Source organism: Opisthocomus hoazin, chromosome 20, assembly GCF_030867145.1.
Source record: "Opisthocomus hoazin isolate bOpiHoa1 chromosome 20, bOpiHoa1.hap1, whole genome shotgun sequence".
In the NCBI taxonomy this organism is placed as follows: domain Eukaryota; kingdom Metazoa; phylum Chordata; class Aves; order Opisthocomiformes; family Opisthocomidae; genus Opisthocomus; species Opisthocomus hoazin.
Genome location: NC_134433.1, coordinates 14,786,447 through 14,814,435, shown reverse-complemented (window position 1 = coordinate 14,814,435; position 27,989 = coordinate 14,786,447). Strand labels below are relative to the sequence as shown.

At 43.1% G+C, this 27,989-nt stretch overlaps 1 protein-coding gene across 2 annotated transcripts; it reads left to right on the top strand.

Moving 5' to 3' along the window:
- The first annotated feature begins 56 nt into the window (after positions 1-56).
- Positions 57-27,328, top strand: PPM1D (protein phosphatase, Mg2+/Mn2+ dependent 1D). Of its 2 annotated transcripts, none has more exons than XM_075440320.1 (6): positions 57-629; positions 7,376-7,601; positions 10,036-10,160; positions 20,001-20,191; positions 20,879-21,121; positions 25,891-27,328. In XM_075440320.1, exons 1-6 carry the CDS (start codon positions 191-193, stop codon positions 26,443-26,445), a joined length of 1,779 nt encoding a protein of 592 aa, XP_075296435.1. In that variant the 5' UTR covers positions 57-190; the 3' UTR covers positions 26,446-27,328. The 2 variants fall into 2 exon arrangements, with proteins under 2 accessions (XP_075296435.1, XP_075296434.1); XM_075440319.1 differs by having other exon boundaries at positions 7,373-7,601.
- The last annotated feature ends 661 nt before the right edge of the window (positions 27,329-27,989 follow it).

Below are 27,989 nucleotides of genomic sequence, written 5' to 3'. Positions count from 1 at the left end.
CGCTGCCGCGCGGGGGCGGCGCGCCGGCCGTCGCGGCGGGGGATCGGCGGCGGCGGGCGGAGCGGCCGCGGCCATGCCCGAGCGGCGCCGCCGGCGTCAACAATAGCGCGGGAGCCATCGCGGGCGGGGAGCGGCGGGCGCCGCCGAGCCGAGCCCCCCCCTCTTCCCGGCCCGCACCCCCCACCCCCCCATGGAGGGGCCGTACTCGCTGGGGGTGAGCGTGTACTCGGACCAGGGCGGCAGGAAATACATGGAGGACGTGACCCAGATCGTGGTGGAGCCCGAGCCGCCGGCCGAGGCGGAGCGCGGCCCCCCGCACAAAGGCGGAGCGGCGCCCGGAGGCCCGCGCGTCGCCGAGCCCTTCGCCGAGAGCGGCCGGCGGAGGGGCGGGAGCCCGCGGGCGGCGGAGGAGGGAGCGCTGCCGCCCGGCCGCCGCCCCCGCCGCTCCGTGGCCTTCTTCGCCGTCTGCGACGGGCACGGCGGGCGGGAGGCGGCCCAGTTCGCCCGGGAGAACCTGTGGGGCTTCATCAAGAAGCAGAAGGGCTTCGGCTCGGCGGAGCCGGCCGAGGTGTGCGCGGCCCTGCGCAAGGGCTTCATCGCTTGCCACCGGGCCATGTGGAAAAAGCTGCGTAAGTCAGAGGCGACCGGCGCCTGCCAGCCGTCCCCCCCCATCCCCTCCCGCCGGGAAGCCGGTATCGCCGCCGGCCCGGCCTCGCCGCCCAGCCGGGTTCCTCTTTCTCTTTCCGCAGGGCCCTGCGCCAGAGCTAAGGGGTTGGGGGGGTAAATCCCCCTGCCCACCTGCCCCCCCCCGCCATCGCCCCCGGGGCCGGTGTGCCGGGACGTCCCGCTCTGAGCCGCCTTGCTCTGCCCCCGGTGCTGCGAGCCTGGAAGCCTCCCCCATCCCCGCTGCCGGGGGCAGCGAGCGGGGAGGGGGGGTGGTCTGGGGTCTCGAATCGAGCAGTGGGGTAAAGCGAGAGGAACCGGGGAGCGGAGCGTGGGAGGAGAGGGGGAACCGGCGGGTGCGGGCGCGGTGTCGGGCGGTGGTGCGGTGTGGCTGAAGAGGGTGTGTTTCTAGAACTAGGGTTTGTTTTCAGGGTGTTGCAAGTCGGATCTCCAAATTCCATTAAATGGGAGGTCTTCGTCTTGATGCCCTGGGGAATTGCATGGGAACACCCCCCCCCTTAGATTTTTCCTTGTCCAGGGTATCATGAAAATAAAACAAAAAGTAATTTTAGCAACCTTAAATGGGCTGGGACAGTGTTTTTTCCGTAATTGTGCCTTGTTTCCAGCTGTTTCTGTTGAGTCCTGGTGGAAGGATTCAAAATGTGGCTGTTTCCTAAAGCGTTATCGTTCACTTACTTTATGGTTTGAGCATCGGGGAGTGTGCAGGGTACCTGACAAAATAGAAAACACACTTGGTACCCTGAAGATTATGTAGATGGGGTGCTTAACTGCGGTAGGGTAGAGGCTGAGGTCCTAAATGGGTAGGGGTGAAGGAGAGAAGAGTGACAAGACAGGTGACAGTAATCGTTCTTGTACTCTTCCTGCTCCCTGGGATCCAGTGAGACTGCAGAATTGAGTTTCTGAAAGGGATTATTTTTTTTTTTTGTCTTGGTAAGGTAAAGGTTATGGCTTGGAGCGTGGCTGTTGTTTATATATAATGCGTAGTGTGTGTGTATTGTGTATGCATTTATGTATTCAGAAGGCCCGGAAGGAGAAAATACAAGAACAGTGGACAGCAGATGAAGACAGGCAGGCAGGAGGGGAACACAGTAAAACTGCGTCAAGAGCGTAGACACCGATACTGACAGTTGGGCTTGGGAGGGAAACGTGAAAACTGAGAACTGGCACTCGCAGCACTGTGGGCTTTCAATAAAGTGATTCAGCTGGGGGGAGGCGAGGAGGAATCACTGTGTAAAAACAGTTTCGCTTTCTTTTTCCTTTTTCTTGAATAGCAAAATAGAGAAGTTGTGCAAATGTCAGATACTTGAAAAGAGATGGAGGAACGAATAGCAAGGTTGAGGGCACACTGATACTGGACAGAGAGGAAAGGGTGAAGTGTAGAAGCACCAGAACTTGACCACAGCCTTGATGCTGGGGAACAAGTGGAGAGAGGCACACGACTGCCTGGGCTGTGTGAGAAGGAGAAAGACGTGTGAATAGGGGAAGATGTCATGGGGGAGAAGGATGAGTTTAGTTGTCTAGTTGTAGTATCCCTGATCTGTTATTTGTCACTGTAACTGAATACAAAATGGAGAGAGATGGAGCGAAGTGACAGACTGCAGGAAATACTGTTTTAGTAATTAATGTTTAGCAAATGGTGCTTGGGTTATGGAACCAATTTAAGTTGTGAGAAACGACACAGCTCTGGCTAGGAGCATTTGATGACAGTTTTAGGTAGGCTATAAAGTAAACTTCTGCATAGCGTGTTTGGTCTTACTGATTTCTGCTGCATGTACCTAACAGCTACAGTTTTATGGGACAAAAGCATTGCTGTAGTTTATACCTCCTCATACCATGTTGTGGAATTGCAGTGCAAATTTTACATGTAGTAAATAATTTTTCATGTCATATGCAGAGCAGATATTTAACTGCATTGGTGACACTATGGGCATGAAAGGGAGACTGGGTATTTTGGTGTCTTGAAATGGTGGTGGGAGAATAGTTTGGATTTGTGGTGTAAAGGATGGAGTCTTTATTGCTTCCAATTGATGGTCATTGGAAGAGAAGCTGGTACTCAGCTGCTCTGTTAGTTCTTGGAAGCCGTGGGGTCATCCTGGTGGCCATCTCCTGTGATAAGACAGGAAACATGTTGATCATGAGAGTAGTGGAAAAATTAAACCAGAAAAATATCCCTTTGTCATTGCTGATAGTTTTTGGTGGTAATTATATAGTAATAAAATTCTCTGTATGCTCAAGAGCTTCTGGAGTAAAAGTTCTTATTTAAAGTCTGTTTCAACAGCTGGCAGTGGTGGGAAAGGTGTTTACAAGATGCATGCTCAGGAGGTCCCAGATATGGATGTGACTTTACTGAGGGTTGCATAGGTTTATGTCTCTGGTAATTCATTACTTGCATAGCCAAGAGCTTGTTTTAGAATGTTGAATTGAGCTTGATACTACTAAAAACATTTTTCAGCATTACTAATTACAATTTAGAAAGAGTTGCATACTTCAGCTTTGGTTATAACTCTTCCTGTTAAATTTATTTGACGCAATAAAAGTCAAATAGCATTTTCATCTCCTGGATAATAATAAGGTTTTTTGTAATTTTCACTGTAGAGTCATAATTTCAGGATTATTCTTTGGAATGTTTAAGAGTTTATGTGTGTATTCTTATCTCAAAAGGACCTAGACCACTTGAGGCAGTGAAGATTTTCAGGGCAATGTAAAATTGTTGTGGTCTGTTGCTGTAGTAAGAGTTCATATAGCATTTATTTTTTGAAAGTTTAATAAGAATTTTAGAATAAAACTAATTTGGAATGAGGTATTGTAGTTTGACTTAATGTATATAATACCAGTGAAATAAAAATGAAATACATTCTTCGGCAATTTTTGATTCCCAGAATAATCCTGAATCATTCTCAAAGATAAACAGGAGCAGAACTTCCACAGATGCATTTTGGAGCAGTCTGTGTATTGCAGATCACACACCAAGCGTCAAAAGTGAACTTGCTTTTTAAAAGACTGTGGAAGAGTGGGGTTTTTTTCCTGTTACAGATGTGGTATCCAGGTGTAGGATCCATATTTTGGTATAACATGTACTGTTGGAGCTGGGCTGTTAGTTTTAAACCAATTCCTACCTCTCTCTCCAGTCCCTGCAACAGAAGAGAGGTGAAAAAAAGTAAGAAGTAATTGCAAGTTGTGTATAAACACCTTGCAGTCCTGGAGTGCTGCCTGGATTTGTCTTGAAACTGTCTACTGTTGTAAAGAACAAACGAGATTACAAATTTGATAGCTTCAGATAGCTTGGACACTTAACATGCATTCTTTTTTTTTAAACCTTTAATGCATTTTTTTATTTTTCTTGGAAGAGTGGGAAGTGCATCTGTTGAACTGGAAAATGTGGCATTTTGTGGGCAGGTGTTGTGCGAGTCAGTAACAGGCAGTGCTGTTGGTACCCTGCTAGACGCAGGTGTGGGGTTACGTCCTGCTCGCCGTTCGCGTCGGCTGGGTCGGTGCGCGCACTGCGCTGTTTCATAAACGATGTGATTTTCAGATCAAAAGCCCCTGAGCTGTAGTGGAGCCGTGTCTGTCCTGTGATGTATCGATGCTCCTGGTACACAGCTGGATTCATGACTATAAATACAGAATTACGCATGCAGGCTCACAGGGAAACTTGGACAAACTCTGTTTTCCCAGAGGGCTACCTGGAGGCATCGCTCTGCTCGAAGTGGTTGTGTCATCTGTAGGCATTTCAGATGTATCTCTGAAGGGTGAATTTTGTCTTGAGAGCTTTGTTGTAATGTCAGGCTTTCTTTTAGTCTGTCAACTTGTCGTGGTATGAAAAATGGTGAATAATTTGCTCTGAGCTTACTGAAGTAAGGTTCTAAACTCAAAAGTGGATGACATTCAATATTGTTATATTGAAGGGATGTTGCTAATGCCAGTTGAGTGCTGAAGAAAAAGCTTGTGTTGCTATTGGAGCTGGCGTGGCCAGGTAGGAAAAGTGGTGTTATGTGTGTATTTAAATAAGAATGGCAACTGGAGCTAATGTTTCTACCAAAGGAAGGGTGGAATGCGTTGTTACTCTTAACCATAGGTGAGTATATAGTCTCAGTTAATTTGTTAGAGGAGAAAATGCCTTTTGATCATACCTGATCGTTTGGACTATTGTAGTATCTCATAAAAGAAACACAGGGTTTCTTCTAAGGTCAAAATAATGTTTTGTCTTGTATCTTGCATCTAAATACGAGATAAAAGAACAAGGTAACAAGATTAGTCTTTAAAAATACATTTGGCGAGTTTTGCTGCGCTGTGGTGGTATGTAGGAAAAGAATTCAGCAAAGAAGAAAACCTTCTTGATGGTAGCATCCTGTATGTGTTTATTTTTAGGGGTTCCATGTAGTTTGCGCCAAAATGGTTTTTTACTTTTTCAGATGAATAAAGGGAAAGACAAGATGCAACCAAGTCAAATTTCATGGAGCCAAGCACCTTATACTGCCTGTCCTAGGCAGCAGGTGACAGTTTCCTTTTGCCAGCTGATGCGCCAGCTACAAAACAGCTGGGTGTATGAACTCAAAAGTAGAAAACCGAGTGAAGGGCAGTGTTTTTCAAGTAGAAGGGAAAAAGTGTTTTAGAAAGATGTCCTATTGCTTAAGTTACAAGATTGATAAAAATGGGCTCCTGATACGTGGAGGAGTTGGGTAAGTGACTTTGATTTTTAATACTTGAGCTCAGAAGAAAGCTTAGGAGTTTTGACACTTTTGTTAATTTCTGATGAGACATAATCTCTAAAGAAAAGAATATGCTGTGCTATAAATAATACTTATCTCTAAACAGGAGCAAGGCATAAACTAAACTCCCTTGATGACAGGCAGATCTAATTTCTGGTTCTGTTGGAGTCTAAAATCCGAGGCTGCTGTGTTGTTCTTTTTCTCAAACGTGGGTGATTTCACTCTGTGTTCTTCATTCCCATAAAGACTGATTTGACTCTCTAATATATTTTATTGCTTTTGAGGGGTTGTTACACTGACAAACTCATTAGTTGCAGCTTGTTTTCTGTTAAGAGTGTGGTTGAAGTGCTTATTACCACTTGGCTTCCTCCCTCATTTGCTTGCCATTTAGAATGGGTTACATTTAATATCCACAGTGAAAACTGCCGGACAAGGTACTCCCAGTAGGATGGCTGAATGTTTGTGTTCTTGAAATAAAGCTACTCCTATGGAGAAAGTGTATTTTAGTATTTAGAACACAAAATATGAGTTAGAACCGAAATGTTTAGATGATGCTGGATACCTTGGTAGCTAACACTGAGGAAATGCAGCTTTTGTCATCGGACTGTCTGCATAATTCTGCTTCTCCTTCAGCACGGCGTGTGTGTATTCTCTTTCTTGCCGCGGGCACCTGAACATTGTTCAGTGGTGGTAGAATTTACCAAGTTCCTAATCTTTTGCCACTGCTTAAAACTTGTGAAGTTCAAAATATCTATTTTCACAGAGGGGAAGGCCTAATTGTGTTTTGGTTTTCTTTCCATGTGTGTTTGTTGTGCCATAGGAAAATAAATAATATAGTGCTTTGGCAGTCTGGCGTAGGTATTTCCTGCAAACAGAGTGTGTGTCGCAGTGGAATTCTTATGTTGTGCTGTGTGAGCATGACTTGTGAAGTGCAGAAGATAGAATGTGACAAGGAGAGGAGTCTCCCTACTGAGTTTGTCTGAAGACAGGAGTGGGTGCAGCGAAGAAGAAACATGAGGTTGCTGTTGACAGTTGAAATCAACCGATAACTGGGAACTGGAGTTCTGTTTTCTGAGGGTGCTGAAGTAGGGAGGAGGGCTGGTATGGCAAATCTTTCTTAACTGGCATGTTGTCTCAATCATTTTGTGGAGTTTTGGAAGATGATGATCTTGGGTGTGTAGACACAAAAATAGACAAGGAAAGAAAAGGCACAGAAGAGAAATTTGGATTGGACGTAAATGGGAAGAGTCGTGTAATAGGAAATTAATGTGTTTTGAGGGCGAAGCTGTTGAGAAAGAAGGAGATTTCCCTAACCATGCATAGTTCACGCTCGTATAGGTATTTTATTGTTTTGAATTCAAGGGATATCTTCTGCAGAAGCTTTGATGTTGGGTTGTGGATAACATACTTAAATAGTCCACATTATTCGGTCTTCCAAAAGGAAATGTGCATAAAACGGTTGAGATGTTTTTCAACTTAAAATGTTGTTCAGCATATAAAAGTAAAATAGCATTTAATTTCCTTCCAAGAGGATCAGGAAAGTCCAGAAAACCTGATTGCCAGCCAAAAGTCCAGACAAAAGGACGTAATATATAACATTTCTGCCACTTTAGACAGGGAAGTAAACAGCAGACGTAATGAAGCGCTTGATCGACCCTGTTCAACACTCAGGGAGCACATCTTCCCCCATATTCTGCCAGCGATGCTTGGAATATTAAACCAGAGGAGACAGTTTTTTGAATCCTGTCTTGGTGCTTTGTGTGTGTGTCAATTTAAGCTGTAGCTAGGGGAGTGATGTTACGGAAGTGGGGGGACCCGAGGGCACTGGTTTGCCTGGCCACGCTATAGTTAGCACACACTGAATTGTAGCGTTACGCAAGCCTCTGCGACACACCCTGCATCTCGATCTTCAAAACATTACCAGTTCCAAAGAATTAAAAACAAAGTTATTTGTGTTTGCTTTTTTTTCCTCGTTGCAGCAGAGTGGCCGAAGACCATGACAGGTCTCCCAAGCACGTCGGGGACTACTGCCAGTGTGGTAATTATCCGCGGGTCAAAGATGTATGTTGCTCACGTTGGCGATTCGGGAGTGGTGCTGGGAGTCCAGGATGACCCCAAAGACGACTTTGTGAGAGCTGTGGAGGTGACACAGGACCACAAGCCGGAACTTCCCAAAGAAAGGGAGAGAATTGAAGGCCTTGGGGGCAGGTAACCATCTCTGTGCTTTTTGCTTGAGGTTTAATCTCTGGGTTCTATTTGTGTCTTTCTGACTGAACTAGGCTTAAGCTTGCTTGTTTTAGCGGGGGCAAGCGAGCTGGTGAATCTCATAGTCTGTTTATATTCCTTCCCTATCTATGTTTTGGGTTTTTTTCTAGCTTGCTGGGGAAGAAGTTATAGTGATCCATTGTTACAGTGTTGTGCTTTTTGCTAGTGGTTTATGGTATAAATAAAACCTTAATTTCCCAGTGGATTGTGCATCTGAGATGTGGCTACAATTGTAAATGTTCACTGAAAACTTCCACATTGGAGATACTGATATTTGACCTATTTTTCATTAAATTCTGAGGAACCTGGAGGGGAGGAATTGCCTTTCCATACAGATAAGGATTTGAGCTCCGGAATATCCGGTTTGTCAAATGGTGGAAACACAGGAGTTTTGACGCAAAATACTCTGTAATTTCTCATGCATTCTGCATTGTTCCCGAGGTGACAATGGCAGATGTTGAGTGGGCTTTTCAAAGTTTCTGTTTAAGGAACGTTAAAAAAACTGTAGATTTGAAACAAGGTACTGTATTTGTTGTGTTTAAATACATGCTTAAAATGTTAAAATGCAGTATTCTAACACACGGTTTTCCATTAGTAATTTCTTTGCTATCAGGAGCTGGCAGATGTTAGAACATCTCCAAGTTACGGTCGACGCACGTTCGCTGTGACTGAGGAGGAAAGCAGGCGGGTTTGTCAGATGGCACTAATGTTTTGAGACAAACCTCAGGGCTCGCGCTTGGCGTAGCTTCACAGGAGCTCGCTGTTCTGGCGTTCCACGGTACCGCACCAGATGGATGGGCACGGTTTCCTTCTCTTAGCAGTTCAGAGGCAGAGATCACTGGAGGTTTTCCTGTTGACATCATTCGTATGAGAGCCCTGTCAGCTCGTTAACCTTCAGATATTTGTGTCTCTGGCAGGTGGAAGTCGATCAGTTAGCTGCATTGGTGATATTTCAGAAAGCGTAACTTGCTGTTTTGCTAGGTTAGTACTTGTAAACGTGTAGGTTTCCAAGTTGTGTATCTCGGAGATTGAAAGTCTCTGAAGCTTCAAAGAAGCATTTCCTGGAACTTTGTATCACCAGGAATGGTTACAATATTTTTTTTTTCTGAACAAAATCTTTATTTTTACTGATGCTTTTTCTGTTTTTCCCAGGCTGGCTGTTACAGGCTATTGTGAGGCAAATGGTAGGAGTGAGGTGGAACTATGCAGCTATGCTTATTAATGTGTTCTCTTTCATGAGAGTGAGTTGGGAAGCATAATTGAACCTTTCATTAAAAGTTATATTTTCCTAGTAACAGTCTCTGAGTGCGAGATGACGTTTACTTTCAGATAGTGACTGAAGTGAGCTTTGTGTGGCCGTTAGTTGTACAAATGGATGAGATCGATTTTAGGATGTGGTGTGTGTGACTTTGTCACACTCTGCATGCAAAAGGATGGAGCTAAACATGCCCTTGTTGTTAAGGCCTTTGAAGTCTCAGGAAGTGCATCTTGAATAGCTTCAGTATGAGGAATCTTGAGGCTGTTCCAGAGCTTCTCAGCTTCCAATTACCAATGGCTGTTCCTTGGGTAAAAGTTAGCCTTTAAGTGTCTAGTTCTTAACTTGGTTGGGACCAAGCTTTGCTAATTCTTTGCTTTGTTACCTTTTCTTGCTTGATGGCTCATATTCTCTCTGTTCTTTTCCTGCTTCCCCTGCCCTGTGTACTTGCTCTGTAGCTTCTCCTTTGACCCTTCTAATGCTGTCTGTGAGAGCTAAAACCAGCGCTCAGTGCCTTACAGCCGGTGTTAACATTCAAATGCAGAGCTGTTTCTTTCCATCCCCGACTTTCAGCAGATAGCAACTGTGAACAATGTTTCTTTCATTTCTGCCTCATGTTGGTACACTAAGGAAAACCCTACGGAAGGTTGCTCCTTTCTCTTGTTTTTTCCACTGTACTGTGCTGCTCTTGACTGCTGAACGTTGGCAGATGGAGAAAACTGAAGGAGGAACTATATGATATTTCCACCCGAGTGAGCTGATGTTGATGGTCCTCATCTGAGGAAAGCCAATTCAGTTTTGTTTTTTCTTCACAGATTAAAAAGATACTCTGGCATCTGGTGGTTGCGGCCAGCCAGAATTTCTTCCAGGTTTTTATTCCCCTGCTTTTTCTTTTCTTCTCCCCTTCATCTCTCCCTTTTCCCTTTGGCTTAATATGAAATGAAATGATCTAAGTGATACCGTGTGTTTTGAAATGCTTAATTGTGCTGTGGACTTCCCTGAGGATGCTGTCATTATTGACTCCATATTTGCATATTTAACTGGTTTTGTGTCATTGAAACTAACTTTCATGCTTTCATTTTCCATTCCTTTTAAACCTCTGTCTCTTTCTGACGGTTTTAGTGTGATCAACAAGTCTGGCGTGAATCGTGTCGTGTGGAAGAGACCGCGTCTGACTCACAATGGCCCCGTGCGCCGCAGCACCGTCATTGACCAGATTCCGTTCCTGGCAGTTGCTAGAGCGCTTGGTAAGTCGTGTCTGTCTGTGGGAAGCGAGACACCACTGCCTACAAGCCACCAGAACTGAACTATACCCTCTTTCACCAAAACATGTGCTTTAGAGGGATTCACTCACTTGCCTTGATTACAAGGCCTTCGTTTTAAAGAGTGTTCTTGGTACAATATAGAATTTGTTTTTCAAATAAAGCTGTAGAAGGTGTCATTGTTGAGTGAAGGACTCGCCCTACAACGTGAAGTATTTTCAGTGTTGGTCTTAGAAGGATGGCACTTCACTTCTGTTGCAAATGAAAATGTACAAAGCAGTATGTGTCTCCGAGATGGAAAGCACATTTTTCTTTTTTTTACTGAAATAATAGGACTGTAATTTTTGACTAGGCGGTGTTGAGAGTAAGTTTTGCTGCATAGCATACAAATTACTTTGGTATTCCCTTTGTGGTGAATCTGTTTCTTTCAGGACAGCATAGAATGGACAAAGGGATGAAAGTCAAGTGTAGGATTTATCTATAACTTGCCTTTGTGACAGTATTAGTGATGTGAAACTATCTTTGAGGAACACTGTGTTCAGAGGACAGAAAGGCATACTACAGTACCTAACAAAGTTGTTAGGAATGTTTTTTGGGAAGTACTTCATAAGTTAACCTTTGGCTACCTCTTGCCCCTGAGCTTTAGTGTTTTCTGGTCAGGTTTTTTTCCTTAAATTTCATTGCAGAATTCCAGTCTTCTGCAGTTCATTTTGTTTCCTTCCCTCCTCCCTTTGCCCCAGTGAAGAATTCTCTACTCAGATATACCCAGTATAGGTTTGATTTTATAGAAATGTAGTAGCATATTTTTACCTGTGAAAACTGTCCTGTGACTTAATTTCTTCTTGGCAAGCTTGACAGTTATGTGATAGTGTTGTCAGTGTTCCGAGATCGGCTGGCAGTGTGTCCTGGGGACAGTCTGTTCCTGGGACCATGGTCGTCTTGATAATTGCGTAGCATTACTGTGTCTTATTTCAAAGGCAGTGATACCCTTTCACATGGATCTGTCCAGTGTTAAGAAGAATTTTGCACTGATAACTAACATTGTAAAAGATAGATATATATCAAGGAAGGACCAACAGGTGGGTAGGTGGCTGAACGGTGATCTTCTTATCAAAATACAATTTTATTTTTATGGACATTTTTTCTCTGGATCTTACAAACCTTTATTATGTGTCATGTCTTAGGCAAGCTAAATGCTTATTTTATGGTTAGTAAAACTGACTTGAAAGTTTGAGAAATCCTTCAGAGTTAATAGATGACTAGCAAATGGAGATCTTCATCCACTGAGCAACATATTCCTCTTTTCTCATTTTCTGCAGAAGGGTACACGTTCCTCATAGATTACAGAAAGTGTATGCTTGATTTTCAGTCTTTGATTCCTATGATTGCGAATTTTTTGTTTCTCTAAATAGCTTGATTATTTTTTTGATGTAATTCCTCTCAGCGAGTTGAACAAAAAGATTTGGCTGGGGTTTGTGTGCAGATGGGAATTCAAGGAATGATGCATCTGTTAGCCCCCTATTGCACTCTTTCCAGTTACGTGGCTGAAGAGGATTGCTGGAGAGTTTCAGGTCCAAGAAATGAGAACACCCACCTTTTAACAAATCTTGGTGTCAAAAGTTAGCAGATATCAAAGCTTAAAGACGGCTTTGGCATCTTCAGATCGTGGAGAAACAGATTTACAATGTGACAGTGTTTTGGTGTTTGCTTGCTCAAGGAGTCTCCGCGGCCTCTGCGCAGCCCCTTCTGAGGAGGTATGACAAACCTCCTGGAGGAAGGAACGCAGCTGCTTCGCTCCGTAGGACCCAGATGGCGCACAGACGCTCACAGTTTGGAAACAGGATTTCACTTCTTTCGGAGGCCAGCATGCCCCTTGCGCTGCTGACAAAAGACCTACCGCGACTAAAGCCGTTCGCATTGAGGCGGTTGCGGCCTGCTCGACCTCTTGGCTGGCTCCCAGATTGCTACCCTGGTTGGCACAGCACTGCTGCGGTGGAGCCTCTCCAAGCGGAGGAAGAGCTGTCAGTGCTGACGTATACTGGTTACCAGTACGCCAGTCAATCCCGCTAAGATCTACCACAGTGAGTCTTTCTGCTAAGTCCAAGCTCAGTTCTTGATAGAAATCCCAGACTGGACAGTAATTGTTAGTGGGAGAGCAAGAGTCTCTTGATGCTCTGCTCTGCACCGTGGAGAGAAACCTGGAGTTGTGAGTATGGTGCTGTAGTCTCGTCCCCCATCCAGTCCTGAAGTCCAGCACTCGCTGTAAGGAGGACAACAGAGGTTTTAGAAATAGCAGGAATAAAACACTGTGGAAAAGTATTGCATTGGTCAAATATTTGGACGGCAGAAAGAATACTGGTGCAATAGAAGTCCTTCTGGCCAGATTAATTCTGCTGACATTCCCATTACTGTTCTGATTGCCTGCAGTGTCTTTCTGCCCTAAAATAAGCGTTTGTGTTATGCACTTTTTATTACCACTTCTTCTCATGACAGTAGTGGCTGCATTTAAGTAATGTTTAATTTATTTATAGCCTCATAGCGAGTCAGAAATATTTAGGCTCCATACTGTCTCTGTAAAGTATCTGTATGCTGCTTTTACTGTATACAGCAAGTCTTCTAATGAAATATTTAAAACTGTAGCAGAGTATTCTGCATTTTAAGCATAGCTACTTCTGCTGACTTTTTCTGGGCAATGAAAATATTTTTCTTTATACCAATTTGCCTTGTAATAGATACTTGGGAATCCCGTGCAATCTCAGAATTGTTCACCTCGGGACTTGCTACCCATTCTGGTGAGAAGAGCATTTTGTTTCCTGAGGGTGTAATCATTTGAGGAAGTTCCTGGCACCCATAGTTTCATGGTAACTGTCCATTTTATATGCCTGTCCCTAAAACAGATGTGAGGTAACTCAAATTACTTGAATCCCCTTGTGTAAGGCAAGGCTATGAGTGTGCAGATTGCTGGATGCTGTAGAGGAGATGCTCAGGGCAGCAAGCCAGCATGGAACTTGCTGGTGTGTTTTCAAAGAGTCTGTGTGTCGTTGCATCACGTGTCAGTTACTGGCTCCCTGTGGAGGCAGTAGCTCCGTGTGGCACTCGGGAAGGCGTTGTAGACTCGTGCATGTTTTGAGGAGAGAATGCTGAGAGGGGAAATAACCTGCTCTGTGTGTGTATAACAGAATAGCCAGATACACGCTAGCGGAAAGGTGGTGTTTCAGCTATGCTGTCTATCCAAGTACATTATCTTAGACCTGTTTCTGGGGTAAGCACAAGGCTACAAGTGCGCAAGATGATGTGTGTTTTGTCCCCGCGTGTTTTGTCCCCATGTGTTAAACCGATTGTGGAAAAATGGAACAAGGAGTTTCAATCTTTGGAAGCCAATTTAGATGTAGAATCTGGCTGTGTGTGTAACTTCCAAAGATGGTATACGAAGTAGGGGAAGTATGGAGAAGTTACGATCTGAGCGCTGAATATCTTGTGGCATAACATGAAACGTAAACAGAATGTAGAAACAAGTAGACAAATGGTGTGATTAATCACTGAGCTTTGTAGGTTGACTGTAAGTGGAACGTAAACTCCTTGTAGTTTTCTGAAGTTGCCATTTAAGTTCATATCCCCAGCTGTCCCCCAGCCTGATCAAGCTGACTGGTGATGCATGGTGGGATGGCAGAAATGGGCCTTGATTATTTTTGAAATCAGAAGGGATCTCTCTTATTGCTAAATTAGTTCAGGTCTAAATCTAGTAAATCTTTTATGGACTTTTTTCCCTCCTTCTCTTTCCCCTCTTTTCTTGGGAGCTAATAATAGAGCCAAAGATCTGCAGCTGTCGGAAGGGTTGCGTAGTAGGGGATTGCCTCGCAGTGTTGTAGCTGTTTGGTGTGGGGAGGCGGTTTGATATCAATGAAGGATGAAATCTGAACCAACAACCTGTTAGTCAAATCACTCACTCATCTGGCAACACGAGGTATCTTTTGCCTGTTTTTTATGTAGAAATAGAATAGACTCGCCCCCATATTTTAGGTGGAGTGGCCTCTGCCATACAGGTTTGACTTTTCATAAGAGCATGAATTTCCTGCTGACCTTAGAAAGGGTTAGGTACCAGGATAGTGAATGCTCAGTGTAGAGCTGCTGCCAGAGTGTTGGCTCTGACGGTGATGGGGAAGCTGTTACCCAGAGTAACTTACTACCAGGATTGTTTTGTGAAGCTCTCTGAATGTGTGTACCGTGAAACCCTAGAGAAGAGGGTATGGCTGACCTCAGATGATCTAATTAGATGCCTGTATAAGGGTGTATTTTTTTTTACATGCATTTATTTTTTTTAAAACCAGTTACCAAACAAAATGGGCACAGTTGCTACACAGTGTCTGCTTCTTAGTTCTTCCTTCCTGCTCCTTTGTAGGCCTCACCATGAAGATCAATCACATTGAATTGCATAAACTAGTAAGTTATATTTAAGTACTGCACAGCACTTTCCAGGTTTTATTGCTAATTGATTTTTAATTTTATCTATAGAAAACAGACAAACTTGAAGTGCATTTGGGATTCTATCCTTGTCCTAGGGATGTCTTGCTCTAGCTTGTATAATTTTGTTCACCCCCAAGACAAAATACAGATGTGTGCCTGTACTAAATGCTGAGTACGTACTTCACTTTGTGGATCTGTGTGTTCTACAGATCATGTGAAGGCGTGTGTGGTTCCATGTAGCTCAAATGAGAAAGGTCGGGGCTCCCCCAGCCCCGCTTTGGCAGGCTGGAGGTGTCTGTGCGTGCCTCTCTAGCTCTCTCTTCTTTGGCAGCGTGCAAAAGCAATAATAAAACTTTTTCTCTAAAGGTAGAACTTTATCTGGGTTTGGTCAGTGCATTCTTCTGTTTTACCCCATGTCTTCAGTGAAGCAAATGCTGTCCGGGATTATCTTTTGAAGGTTGAAATTCCGCCTTGGTGTTCATGCCAGAAATTGTGAGTAGCTTTTGGCATCCATTGAGCTCTTCGCCTTGTTTTGCATACTGGTTCTTGCAGGCTTTTCCCGGGCGCTGTGCTCTGCTGAAGCCCGAGACAGACACCTTTTGTCTCTTGCCTGTGATTTTGCTAATGTACAAGCAGAGATGAGCAGTTGTGGTGAAGGCTGCCTTATGAGCAGCTTTTCATTCACCGTTCATTTTAAATGCATTTATTTGTTTAATTTGCTGTTGAAATACTGTTCTCTTGCCTGTGCTTTCCTTCCCTAGATAGCGTTGAGGGTGGCATTCTTCCAACAGGTTTGACTGAAATAGTATGTAAAAGAAGCTCCTAAAAAAAGTCCTCCTGAAGGAGTAGTGAGAGTTTTAAAGCCTGAAGTGTTGTCTGTGTAACTTTCTGCTTGCTGATGCCTTCAGCTTTGTCCCCATCCCTTGGGCTGGGCTGTCCTCGCTCGCTGCTGGGTTGTAGGAACCGGGCAGAGCGTTGGGTTGGTCCTTGCCTGCTGTGAAGATGCCCTCTCCTGGCTGGAGGGTCGGGGTGCCCTGGCTTTTGGGGACGCTGTGTTCCACCCCAGCTCAGCCGGGATGGTTTTAGGTGGTTGCTGTCTGTGTGCAGGCTGAGGTTTGTCTCGCTTCCTAGGAGCGCTGCCTCACGGGCGGTGAAAAAAGGGAAGTTCTGCAAGTCTTCTCTTTGTACTAACAGACCTTTTAGATAAAACTTGGATTTAAAAAGATCTGGGATTAATCAAACTGGGTTTTCGTTTTGAACTGGCTTGTAAAAGTAAACTTTTCTTTCCTCTATTAAAACCAAAAGATATTTTTGTATTCAAAACAGCATGAAAGACTTAATTTATGTGACTTCTGGACATACTTTTGCTATAAGGCAGCTTTGGGCTTAATCCAATCCAGTCTACTTACACGATGGGTGTTTCTGTTTGTAACTTCAATTACTTTCCTGGCAGCAGCTGAGTTGCAAGTAGGTTTTCTTCATTGTATTTGAAAAGGTAATAGCAAGCAGATAATATATCAAAATATGTTGATTTTCTTCTTACAGGTAGCTAAAGTAGTTTAGTGCTCCCTTAGTGTATGATTTCAAACATCTAGTTTTCATTTTGTAAGATGCAATGTAATTTTTGTGTAGGTGTCTGTGCATTATTGTGGTTCGAGTCGTGACTAAGAAACAGGTATGATTTTTCTGGAAGATATGGAAGGAGCTACATCAATACCAATTTTTGTTTGGAAAAGAAATATTCCTGGGCTGTAAGTTTATAGAGAACAAGATTGTTATGATTTGTAAATGTTTGTTTTTTTAATTTGGAACAAAAATAGTGTGGGTCACAAAGTGAAGTCTGAGAACCTGGCATTCCAGTTCTGTAATACTAGCCTTTGGCATGTCACATCATCTTGCTGTCATGGCTTTCCAGTCTGCTAAAAGGTCACTTGCCTGTCTGTCTGCTTTGGGACAGGATTAAAGATTTCAGAGCACTTTGAAAAGGGTAGGGAAGAGTCTGCTCTGCTTTCTGGCTTACTTTCCTCTCCCTTTTTCCTTCCCAGGGTTGTAACAGAGGGTGCCATGTAAGGTGACTCTACCGAAGTTTGTCAGCTGTTCCTCAGCCGCTGTGGATGCGGTGCTCTCCAGCTGGCCAGAGAAAGACAGGCAGCTGACCCGAGTATTCTATCTATGCAGCAGCTCGAACAAGCATTGGTTTCATCTGTGGGGTTCTGCCCTTTAGGGGGAAAAAAAAAAATAGTGCCTTACCCTAGTGACATGGCGTTGGCCTTTGCTGGCTTGGAGTTGAAGGATCTGTGAGAATTATTCTTTAAATGAAGTACTTTTCTTGCAGTACTCTTCTACCAAGGATCACTTACCTGCTTGGTTAGTCTGAGCTTGTGGGTTTATGGGAGTAAACTGCTGACTAACACTGATTTTCCCTTTGCTTTAGGGCAATCGCAAGTAATGGTTGTTTCCTTCTAGGCTGAGGAAGGTAGAATCTGGATTTTTCTGTACACCTCAGGCTTCAAAGATACTGTGTGGAATTTTTCCTGGGTCAAAGAACAAAAGCTTCCCCCTCCCCAGTGTGTGACATCTGGAGCTCCATTTAGCTTTCAGTAGCTCCAGACTTGCCTGGAGTTGGTCAGTTAATACCTGGTTGTGCTTTAATGCCGTTCCATCGTACAACTTTGTAAAGAAGTTATAGTGCATTTCCTAGAGATTTTTGAGCTTGAATAACCGATGAGTGCAGTTGGCTTTAAAACTCATGGAGATTCAGTTCTCACTGTACATTTACAGCGAACTTGGAATGCTCCTTTGAAGTGATGCTACAGGAGATGATTTGAAAGAAAGCATTTTTCAAGAAAAATGCCTGTTTAATAAACTTAGTCTTTGAAGCTGTGAGTCCTCGAACTAGTCTAGCTCCTGTTTGCCGTTTGCTTTCAGGAAAAATTACTTTCCTCTCGTGGTATCTGATTTTGTCTCATTCTGCCCACGCTGGTTAAGACCGATGATAGTACTGTAGCGATGGGGCTTAGCTGCACATTTGTACACGGACTTGGCCAAAGATGTGGACTGCTGTTATCAAGTAGTCTGGCGTGGATTCACTCTTGTGTGTCCCCGGGATCTCTGTGTGCGCTTCAGCAGGTTTATAATCCTTGGCGTCCCCTTTATAACCTCTGTGATATTCCCGATTATCCGCATGAGGAGCCTTCTTCCTCTTGGAGGAACGTTCTCTGAAATCAGTAGGATTATTACTCAGCTGTTCTCAGGAGGAGCAGCAGATGGGCATGATGACATATATGTAGATGAACCAAAGTTAAATAGCACCGGGCTATTTTTATCATACAGCACAGTATTTTTAATAAAAAGATGATTCAGCTAATAACATTTGTCATTTCTCCTAAATGAGTATGAACAAACTAGCAAATAAAAGCATAGAAATATTACGCATGTTGGAAATTGCTGCTGCCAGTTGCAAGATGTGGTGGTTGTCAGATCCCAGGCTCTTGTTTATTGTACCTGCTGTGTCCGTGATGGGCACGATGTGAAGAACATGCGGTGCAGGAAGACTTCTGGTGGCAATTCATACACAGTAATTGCTGTGCTGGAGCTCAGCTCTTCTGTTACAGTATTTATTTTGATCTTTTTGCCAGCTGGCTTGCTTTGTTGTGAGTCTGTGGAGGGAGAGTGCACCTCTATACAAGCAGGCTTGGCTTTTAATTAGCACTTATTAGAAGCATGTGTTTCTGGCTGCTGCTGCTGCAATGAAGGTGAATTGGCGCTTTAATGAGGATGGACCATCTTAGCTTGCTGTGGTGGAGTGGGGTAATTGAGTTGAAGTATTCCCTTTCCTGACTCTGGAAAAGTCTTTTCAACTGGTTGATAGCTTAAGGCAAAGCTAATGGAAGGAAATAGGAAGACAAAAAGCTTATTTATTATCTGTAAAAGGTGGTGATGGATGTGGAAGAAGGCTACAGGCATGCTTTCCAAAGTCAGCAAAAAAAAAAGCAAAGAGAAAACCTGACAGAACCTTACTCTTAAACTGGAGTTCTTCAGCTTCTGTGTGCTTTTGGACTTCGACGTTTTAATTATTTTCTACTTTTAAAGCCATGTGTTTGTGCAGAAAAATTAGCCGGTGCTTGCAAATAATAATGTTACATTTTGTGGCTTCTCACTACAGGAAGCTAGGTATGAACATGACTGGAGGGTGGTTTGGAGGAAGCACTGAACTAATAGATGTTTTGATTCAAGTGTGTTGTTCAGACTCAGTTCAGGCCATCAGTACTGGTGAGGTGACCCCAAACTCATTCGCACAGCAAGAAAGATTTAAAAATAGAAAGGTTCACAGCATGAGGCCTTCCAAGGGAGAGGCTTTAGCTCTCGTTTTCTGCTTTCCTGCTGGAACCCAGGCACTACTTGTGTTCCTGTGGCTGCTTTCCAGCTCCAGAATTTGGCACGTGGTGCTCAGCTGGAAAGATGCTCTAACAGAGCACCGCACGGCTTTGGAAGGGACGCTGGTGCTGTGGGAGGAGGAGGAATGGGAAGGAGAAACGAGTAGGGGAAAGGCTTTGGTCTGCTCTCCTTTGTGCCTTCTGTGTGGCACCTGCATGCACAAAGACAGCAAGACATAACCCTGTGTTTCTCTGTTGCTCGGCTGTGGAGGATCTCAGGGTTGGTTGGTGGTTTTTTTTTTTATAAGGCAGTTAGCACCGCGAGTGTGAAAAAGGGGCTTTTGTAGTTTGGAGGTTTGGGGTTTTTTTTCTTCTACGAGCAGGACTTGTTGGGGTGTGCAGGACAGCGTAGCGTCCGTTGAAGTCTAATGCTGTGTATGGTGGTGGGGAGAAAAGGGGTAGGATATGATCCTCCCCGCAGAGCCCGGCCTGGTTCCGTTGACTGCGCCGCCGTTCCCTGCTCAAGAGAGAAGGGTTTGGTCGCCAGGATTTAAACTGTACCGATGACTGGAAGGGCAGATATCTGCAAGCCTGGTGTGGGTTCACTAATGCAGGGCTTTCCTTCTGTTTGAGAACTTTCGTTGTTCAGATAGGTTTTAGTTTGGATATTGAGGTTTCACTGTTTTCTAGGTATTAATCTGTTACATTTCTGCTTTTTCTGAAAATGTTTGTTTTATGAGAGTAGAAGACCTCCTGCAAACATAGGTTGGTTTCAATATGTTTTTATTTCAATTGCTACATATTAATAAATATAATCAGAAAGTGACAGCAGCAGAACAGTAATTGTGCTGAAATTACTTTGTGTTACTGCTGGTGACTTGAGACTGGTGGCAGTTGTTTTCTTGGGAACGTTTTTCTGTAGATTTCCAAAATCCATATTTTCATGTGTAATGTAACAATTCAAAACCATTTTCTTCTTTGCTAGGTGATCTCTGGAGCTACGACTTCTACAGCGGTGAATTTGTTGTGTCTCCGGAGCCTGACACAAGCGTGCACACAATCGATCCCCAGAAGCACAAATACATAATCCTTGGCAGCGACGGGCTGTGGAACATGATCCCACCTCAAGATGCTATCTCCATGTGCCAGGATCACGAGGAGAAAAAATACTTCATGGTGAGAGCAAGGGCTATAAAGTCATTCTGGAAATTTAATACTTTTTTCCTCTAAAAATTGCTTAATCTGACATGTATGCAAAGTAACTAACAATGGCGTTGTTTAGGCATACCCGTAGTTTTGCCATGAAAGTTGTTAAGGTGTGGCTGATACTGTGCTTGCATATACTGCCAAATACCATGCATGTTAACATTATTTAAATTATTTGGTTGTCATTTGGGAGGAATTTGACTACCAGGATGGTATCTGTGAGTAATAAAGAAGATAGCGTGTTCCTTCTCTAAGGAGGTCATACAAAATATTGTCTGAAAATGAAGTTTGTCACATTAAGACGTGTGCTACAATGCAGACAATTGTTTATTGGTTTTTATGTGAGAGACTTTTGGAAAGACCGTAGGATGTGTTACAACCAGGCTGTTCATGCAAGTCACTGCATCAGTCTTGTGGTTTAAAGCACTCGTATATCTGTGGATTCTACCATAAACTGATCTTAAATTTCTGTTTCACTAAAAAGAAAGATATGTTTCAATTAATATTTCCTGTTTTGTTTCTGAATCAAGCTGCTTTAGCACATGATATATAGGAATATATATCTCAGGCTGTGCCACATAAGCTGTCCATCTTCCATTTATAAAGTAAAGTGGACCTGATTGCTTTCTCTCTCTGTCCCTTTCTGCCACCGTAAAGGGGGAGCACCGACAGTCTTGTGCCAAAATGCTGGTGAGCAGAGCGCTTGGCCGGTGGAGGCAACGCATGCTTCGTGCAGATAACACTAGTGCCATCGTAATCTGCATCTCCCCAGTGCAGGATGGCAAAAGCAACTTGGAAAATGAAGAAGAATTGTATCTCAACTTGGCAGAGAGTCCCTGCTATAGCAGCCCTGATATGAATGTCATGACGCCCTCCCGCTGCTGTACCCCACCTGTCAAGGTAATGCTTTTATTCAGTGTTTTAAATGTTCCACTTTTGAGTGTGGAGCCCACTAATTACATATCAGTCTCCCTTTTCTTCCCCTAGTTGTACTTTATGCAGCTTACTGTGACATGTAGGATTGGGGCAATGGTGTAGTCAGACTATTGCCAGCGACTGTAGTAATACTTTTAGAAAATACTGGTCTGTCAACTTAAACCACTATTTAATGTTGCTTTTTTGTTTGTTTTACTTTTTCAACTGCAGTGGACTAGGCTTTATGTATGGCTAGATAATATATTTCAGTTGTAGGACAGTAACTTGACAGCAATCACCTGGCCATATCCTCAGTACTTCCATGCACAAAGCTTTGGAGAAACAGATGAACTTTTAACAGTGTTTCTTAAAAGGCTTTGGGACACCAAGGCAGAGTATTAAAGTATGAACTTCTCGGAATTGCTGAATTTAGGGATACATCGTTTTTGTAACTCTTAAAATCCTGTTCATTTATTAGTTGTTGATGATCTGTATTCCCTCCTTGATGTAGAAGAAATGATTGCTGTAACTTCGTGCGTATAGTTCACGCAATTTTAAGTGCACTATTTCTTACAAGTAATTTTTCCGAGATCCCCCGCAAAATCGGAAGCAGGCGATTGAAAGAGAGGAATCAGACTGTGGGGATCAGAGGTTTAAAACAGAAAAAAAACAAACCCCACATCTCCATAGAGAACAAAGTTGGGCTACAGTTTCTTTTCTGACCTTGCCACGTGCTTGTATGGCTTGTGCAGCTGCTGAGTTGCAGACTGCTCGTGAATGTGCTCTGAATCTTGGTGTGGTTTGGTTGATTTTTGTTTGGTGGTCGTTTTTTTAGGGTAACCCATGGTTAATGTATTCAAACGCACATGGTTGTAAACAATGTTTTCTTTCTGGATTGCGAGATCTTATTATTTCCCTCTGGTAGATTTAATGTTCTCTGTTAGAGGAAAAGACTTTATAATACAAGGTCTTTTTTCAGGTTAGGGGTTTTAACCATTAACATAAAGCAGAGCTGTTCAGAAGCTTTTTTTTTTTTCTTTCTTAAAGAACTGGAGTGTAGTTACGAGTGGATGTTTGTTTCAGTAATTACCAGCTGCTCTTGATTTGAGTAACTCTCCTTTGATGTTCTGCAGTATCTTTGGGTAACTGTCCTTTGGGCAAAGTAAAAAGAAAGCAAAAATTAGAAAGGGAGTCCTTAACATTCCCTTGGTAGAAACAAGCTGCTAATAAAATGGCAAGCACAACCTTTCTGTCTCCTTCCCTTCTATCCAGCACAGCAAAATACATCAAAAGAGCTTAAAATCCAGAACAATCTTGAGTGGAGAAAAAATATTTTAATTTTAAATACTCCTAAACTTTTAAGTTGCACCATATGTTTTGTGTATAAACTATTGTCGGTACTCATTGAATACATGTTGAGCTACGTTGACTGCAGTGTATCCAGGAAGCAGCATTTCTGTATAAGGACTTAATGAAAATAGATTTTTTTTTTTTTCCTAAGATTCCCCCTCCCCATCCAGGTAGATTCAGTGAACTGTGTGACGTGTGAATCTAGATAAATTGCAGCAGGTGGTCACAGAGTGAAGAAATCAAAACATTAGACAGCTAACACTGGCGTTTGCTGTGTAGATAAGGCCTTATTTTATTTTTTTTCTTGCTTAATGTGCAAAACCCAAAAGAAAACTTTGACTGGCTACAGGTCTTCATTGATAATACATGCATAAGTTCTATTTTAATGCAAAAGTTTTTCTCCTCTTGGATTAAAATAGAATTGGTGGTGCCAATTTAAAAAAATAGATCCTATTTTCTCAGTACTTGTTTTTTATTAAAAGTACTAATGTAATATAGGTTTCTGCTTTAATAACAAGCATCCAACTGTCCTCACAGAGTACCTGTAAAAATCAGAAGAAGTGTGAGAAGGAAGTTGAAAAGAAACAGAAAAGAGACTGTACTGTGAGAATTTGAAATACTTCAGAAAAAACCAAATGTCTTCAGGCAGATCAGAATAAATGAAATGTAGCAGTTCTATCTCTATGTATGGTGTTTTTGTAAAACAAGAACTTTGTGTAGTTATCTGTAAGTGTATTTGGCAACTACGCCATCCTGAGTAACACTGTCGCTTGTGTAGTACAAAAAGCTTTATCGGTGAGATAGGAGCCACGGTGGAAGGAAAAACGGCTTTCCATAAACTTGGGTTCTGTAATGGCTGGACTGCAGGCTTTTCATTTCCACAGCCTTCGTGGGAGCCTGCTGGGTAAAATTCGGTGCGTGCAGGAGCGCTGTTAGTTCAGTGTTCTCCTTCAAATTAAAATGATGTGAAACATAATTGAGGCGTTTGGGACTCTCCCCCAAAACGGTCAGGAAATGCCCTTATTTCATGATGCTTTGTGATGCAGTGATATTGTCAAGCTCATAGGAGGGAGAAGCCCTGTTTTGTTGAGTACACAAAAGAAAGTATGGCAATAAATGACAATACCGTCTGCAAAACAATACGCAAATACCTTTATACATAAAGCTGCAGGTAAAAAGAGGATCTAAATTAGGTAGGTAATGAATCTCCTTACAAAATTACTGTTGAATTTTGCTGAAAAGGGATCATCGCGGTTTCTGCAAAGAAATGAGAGGTGGTTCCCCAGATAGCCTGAGCTCCGGGAGGATGTGCAGTGATTACAGCCCGGAGAGGACAGGTCAGCGAAGCCACGAGGTGCCGATGGAAAGGATACTGGCCTGGTATCTTCAGAGGTCTGGAAGAAGCACGGATAGCTTTGGCTCTTAACAGCTGCTACCTTCCAAAACAATTAATTTGGAAATCGATGGAGACCAAATCAAAGTTTCTCAATTAGACAGTAGTATTTCTTAATTGCATATCCTGCTGGCAACAATTGTTAATGCCAAATTAATTCAAGTATTCCTGAGGCCAGTGATAAAATTTGATGGATTAGATTGTTGAGAAATGAAGTCGGTGATTGATGTTTTATTTTTCTGGCCTTGTCACATCACTCTTTAGCAGTCCACCCTCTGACTTCATTTGGCTTCTCAAAGCCTTATCCAGTCTCAGCTGTTCAAGCCAAGCAAAAGATGTTGGCAATAGGAGCTACGGTGTCTTGCACAACAAAAACACAAAACCTAAGTCGTGGCTAGAGATGCAATTTCAAAAATTAGACTGAGAAGATTAAGTACCGCCGCCAGAGCTGCTCTGTGTGTGTCACCTAGCTTTCTTAGGGGTTCTGCAAGAACTGAGTTGAAGAATAACCTCTGATACACCTCCCATGAAGGTCTGCCCTCTTGTGTTGCTATATGTAGTAAAAGAGTATTATCTAAATGGTTTTCTCTACACATGGGGAGCAACAGGGGAGTAGAGGGGAGTGGAAAACCAAATCTAGATGCTAGAAACCATTCTGAATACTTTCTCTTTCGGAGCACATTTTATTAATCCTTAGCATTAGATTTTTCGAAAGTGCTGAGCGGTCATGGATCTCTTCTTGAAGGTGAACTGGCTTTGTTCCGAGTTGTGACTTCAAAAGTATGTGTTTATTCACCTGAGATATTATGCTGACTTCGATTCAGCTTTGTCTGCACTGGAGTTTTCAGCACGTTACTGTCTTAAGTCATTGTCATTTGCCTTACGTTGATGGTATGTAGAGTAATGTGGCCTTGAAATTTACTTTTGAAGGACTTGCTGAGTAACTAGGGATTTCTTCACAATTAAATCTTTAATAAGGTCGTAATTCATATCTTGAGGGCACTGCATAAATAATCATTTTCATAATCCCCCTGTGGATAGCGAAAGCCAGTATTGTCCCCATTTTCCTGTTGGTAAAACTGAGAGTGAGGCAAAAACACTTCTCAAAGGCTGCAGAAGGGATGAGTAGCTGAGGGTAGGAGCAGAGTTTAGAAAGCCCCTGGTTCTCGGGACGTCAGATTAAGCAGCTTCTCTTCAGCATAGGGAATGAGGGTGCTGCACAGAGTGGATGGATGTGCTGTGAGGAGTGGAGTTGCTTTCTGTCCAAGTTGTAGAGCATAACGAGAGGCAATAAAACGCACCACTTACAGAGCAAACAGTAACTCTGGTTTTAGAATGGCTTTGTCCGCTGCTCCACCTTTCTGTGTGCAGTCGGGACACCTACGATGAGGAGCTGGTCGGTCTCCCTGATAATCTGGTTGTGCAGTAACTCAGAACTCTAAATGTAACAAAGGTCAGGAGACTGCTGCTGCTGTTTGCTCTGCTAGTGCTTGGCCACCTGACGATGTCAGAATCTTCAGACGGCAGCCTGGGTGCGCGTATCACGGTGTCGGAAGGAGGGAAGTCACAGCTGCGCATTGGGAAATGCTCCTGATGAAAATCACAGGACAGAGGTTGCAGGCACAGCTTTCTGCAGGGCTTCCTCGGTTCACAGCAGAGGCGTGCAGATTCCTCAGCATTTTGCAGCAGCAGCAGTGAAGGTACGCGGGCTGAGTGAGTCTGAGCCGCGCTCGGAATGAAAAGACTCCATGTCTGCCCTCACGAGGCGCCTGCAGTTGGGGTGACTGAAAAAATGCTTGTCTGTTGGTGTGCGCGAAGTACCAAGTTCCGATCCGCAGTCTGAGTTTGGTTCCGCCTCTCAACGTGGAGAAAAGATAATTCTGTTTTGGAGCAGGATTCTTCTGTCTCTGATAAGGTTTAGAGAAGTTGTCACACACTGTCTCCACCCTCAGAGGCTAATGTGGGTGAAATGATGACATTTATGCCTAAATGTTTTTTTCTTTTCCCTCAGCTTTCAGAAGATGATCCGTGGCCACGACTGAATGCTTCCGAGCCTATTCCTCCCCTCACGCATAGCAACATGATCTCAGAAAAATGCCTAGAGCTGCCAAACGAGATTGCCAAAAGCAATTTACCTTCCTCAGGAGCAACCCTGAAGGATTCGGGCCCGCAGGAGGAGAAGTGCAGCAAGGCATTGGCTTTGAGGATACACGAATCCTACAGTAATGGTTTGTCAGTCAGTCTCTCCCCTTCCAACTCCGCAAATTCAGGCACGGACCAAAAAGGCTTCAAGGTGTCTCCTCATGGCCAAACAAAAGCCCAGGATGCAGAGAGGACACCCACAGCAAACTTTAAAAGGACATTGGAAGAATCCAACTCCGGCCCAGCTCTGAAGAAGCCGAGACGTGGCCTGAGCCGGAACATCGGTGTCCAAGCAGAAGGCATGTCCGCAGCCCCCCAGCGCAAGAACTCCAGCAAGCTGACCATGCGACGCAGCCTGCGCGGCCAGAAGAAGCTGGGCAATTCGCTCTTCCACCCGCCCAGGAAAGCCGTCTGCGTTTGCTGAAGGGCCTTTGTGTAAGGAAGTGTCGTTTGGTCTGATTAGAATTTTAAAGTTGGTGCAGAAGTTTGAAACTCTTCCTGTTTTATCTTTTTTTTTTAAAAGTAGAAACTTTTTTTGGTATCAGACAGCTTTATCCCAGCCTTGTACTTGCTTGTATTATAACTGTGAATTTTGTAGATGTGTAGGGTATAAGTCACTGTAAAATGTGTGTAAATTTGTATTCCTTCATATAAATGTAGTCTCTTTTCTTCCTTGTATAATTGTTACAGCGGGGCTAAACCTTGTTTTAAAAAAAGAATCCTTTTTGTTAATTTACTAAAGTCATGAATTTGTATACGCTTCTTGTGATGAGACTTTCACAACTTTTTAACTAAAGTAAATTATTAAACAGAATGGAAGATATGTATTTTCGTAGTACTATACGTTCCACCTAAAGTGTGTCTTTTAGAGAATACACTAGGTCTATATTTTGGTTTTAAATTTTAGATTTCTCTACTCAGAAACGAAATGTATGTGGAAGCAGAGATGTTGAGTTTTGCTTTACATAGCTCAATGTCAATTTCTTTCTGTTAATTAAAATACTATGCAGTATCTTATTTAGTTGTATTTTTTGTAAAATGAATCATCAAAGGATTTAGCAAAAAAAAGTGTGCGTCTTAAAACTCCCGAAAGCATCCTATAAAGCCATTCCCCTCCCCTGTTATAAATGATGGCATTTTTATCCAGGCATAAATGTATGCCCTACGGAGACATGAATTTTCTGCTATTCCAATACTGATGGTGCTGCTAATACCTTTCAACATACGTTCTTAAATTATTTTATGACTATTTTCATTGAGTATGTGGACCATGTGTATGTTCACCTAAATAAAACCTGTGAAAATTTGATGGGGGTGCCTTTTTTTTTTAATTTCAAGCTGAAGTTCTGTTGAGCACGCTCATATTTATTTTGCATCCATTAAAATCTTAATACTCTCCCCTTCTTCACTGTGGCTACGTGGCTTACCAAGCAAGACATCCCCCGCAGTTTTATTATGGAACTGCTGTTGGCACTTTCTATGAACGTTTGTTAAACTGCAGCAATATATAACCTGCGTTATTTTTAATGGGGAAGTAACAGGCCAGTATTTTATTCCACTGGCTCGGGTGGTATTTATAGGATCTAATTCTTTACTGCTAGAACGATAAAACGTGGGTTGAAATCAGGCCTGCTATCTATATATGTTACCGTGGTTACAGGGATCCTCAGGGGAATTGCGTGCTTTCTGAAAATGTATAATTCTCTTTCATCCATCCTGCGAATGCAGCACTGTCTTACGAGATGAAAGTAACGGTCTGTCCAGATCGGATCCTTCAAGAATTTATTTCTGTATATATGGATTGTAACTTAGAGTTAACAACAAAGTTTTGCTGTAAGTGATGTTGAAATCACACGCTGTATAGGGGGGGGAAGCATACAGAGGCCAGCAGCAGCTGTATCTGCTTCCCTGGACACAGTCTTTGCAAGAAACTTAAGAAATTTTCAACTTCACCTCATTACATTCAGC

What these genes read in the sequence shown, in the direction of transcription:
- PPM1D (XM_075440319.1), top strand. Translation starts at nt 191, where the DNA reads ATGGAGGGGCCGTACTCGCTGGGGGTGAGCGTGTACTCGGACCAGGGC. An exon ending in GGCCATGTGGAAAAAGCTGC is followed by an intron (nt 630 to 7,372) that starts GTAAGTCAGAGG and finishes TCCTCGTTGCAG; the next exon opens with CAGAGTGGCCGAAGACCATG. An exon ending in ATTGAAGGCCTTGGGGGCAG is followed by an intron (nt 7,602 to 10,035) that starts GTAACCATCTCT and finishes TGACGGTTTTAG; the next exon opens with TGTGATCAACAAGTCTGGCG.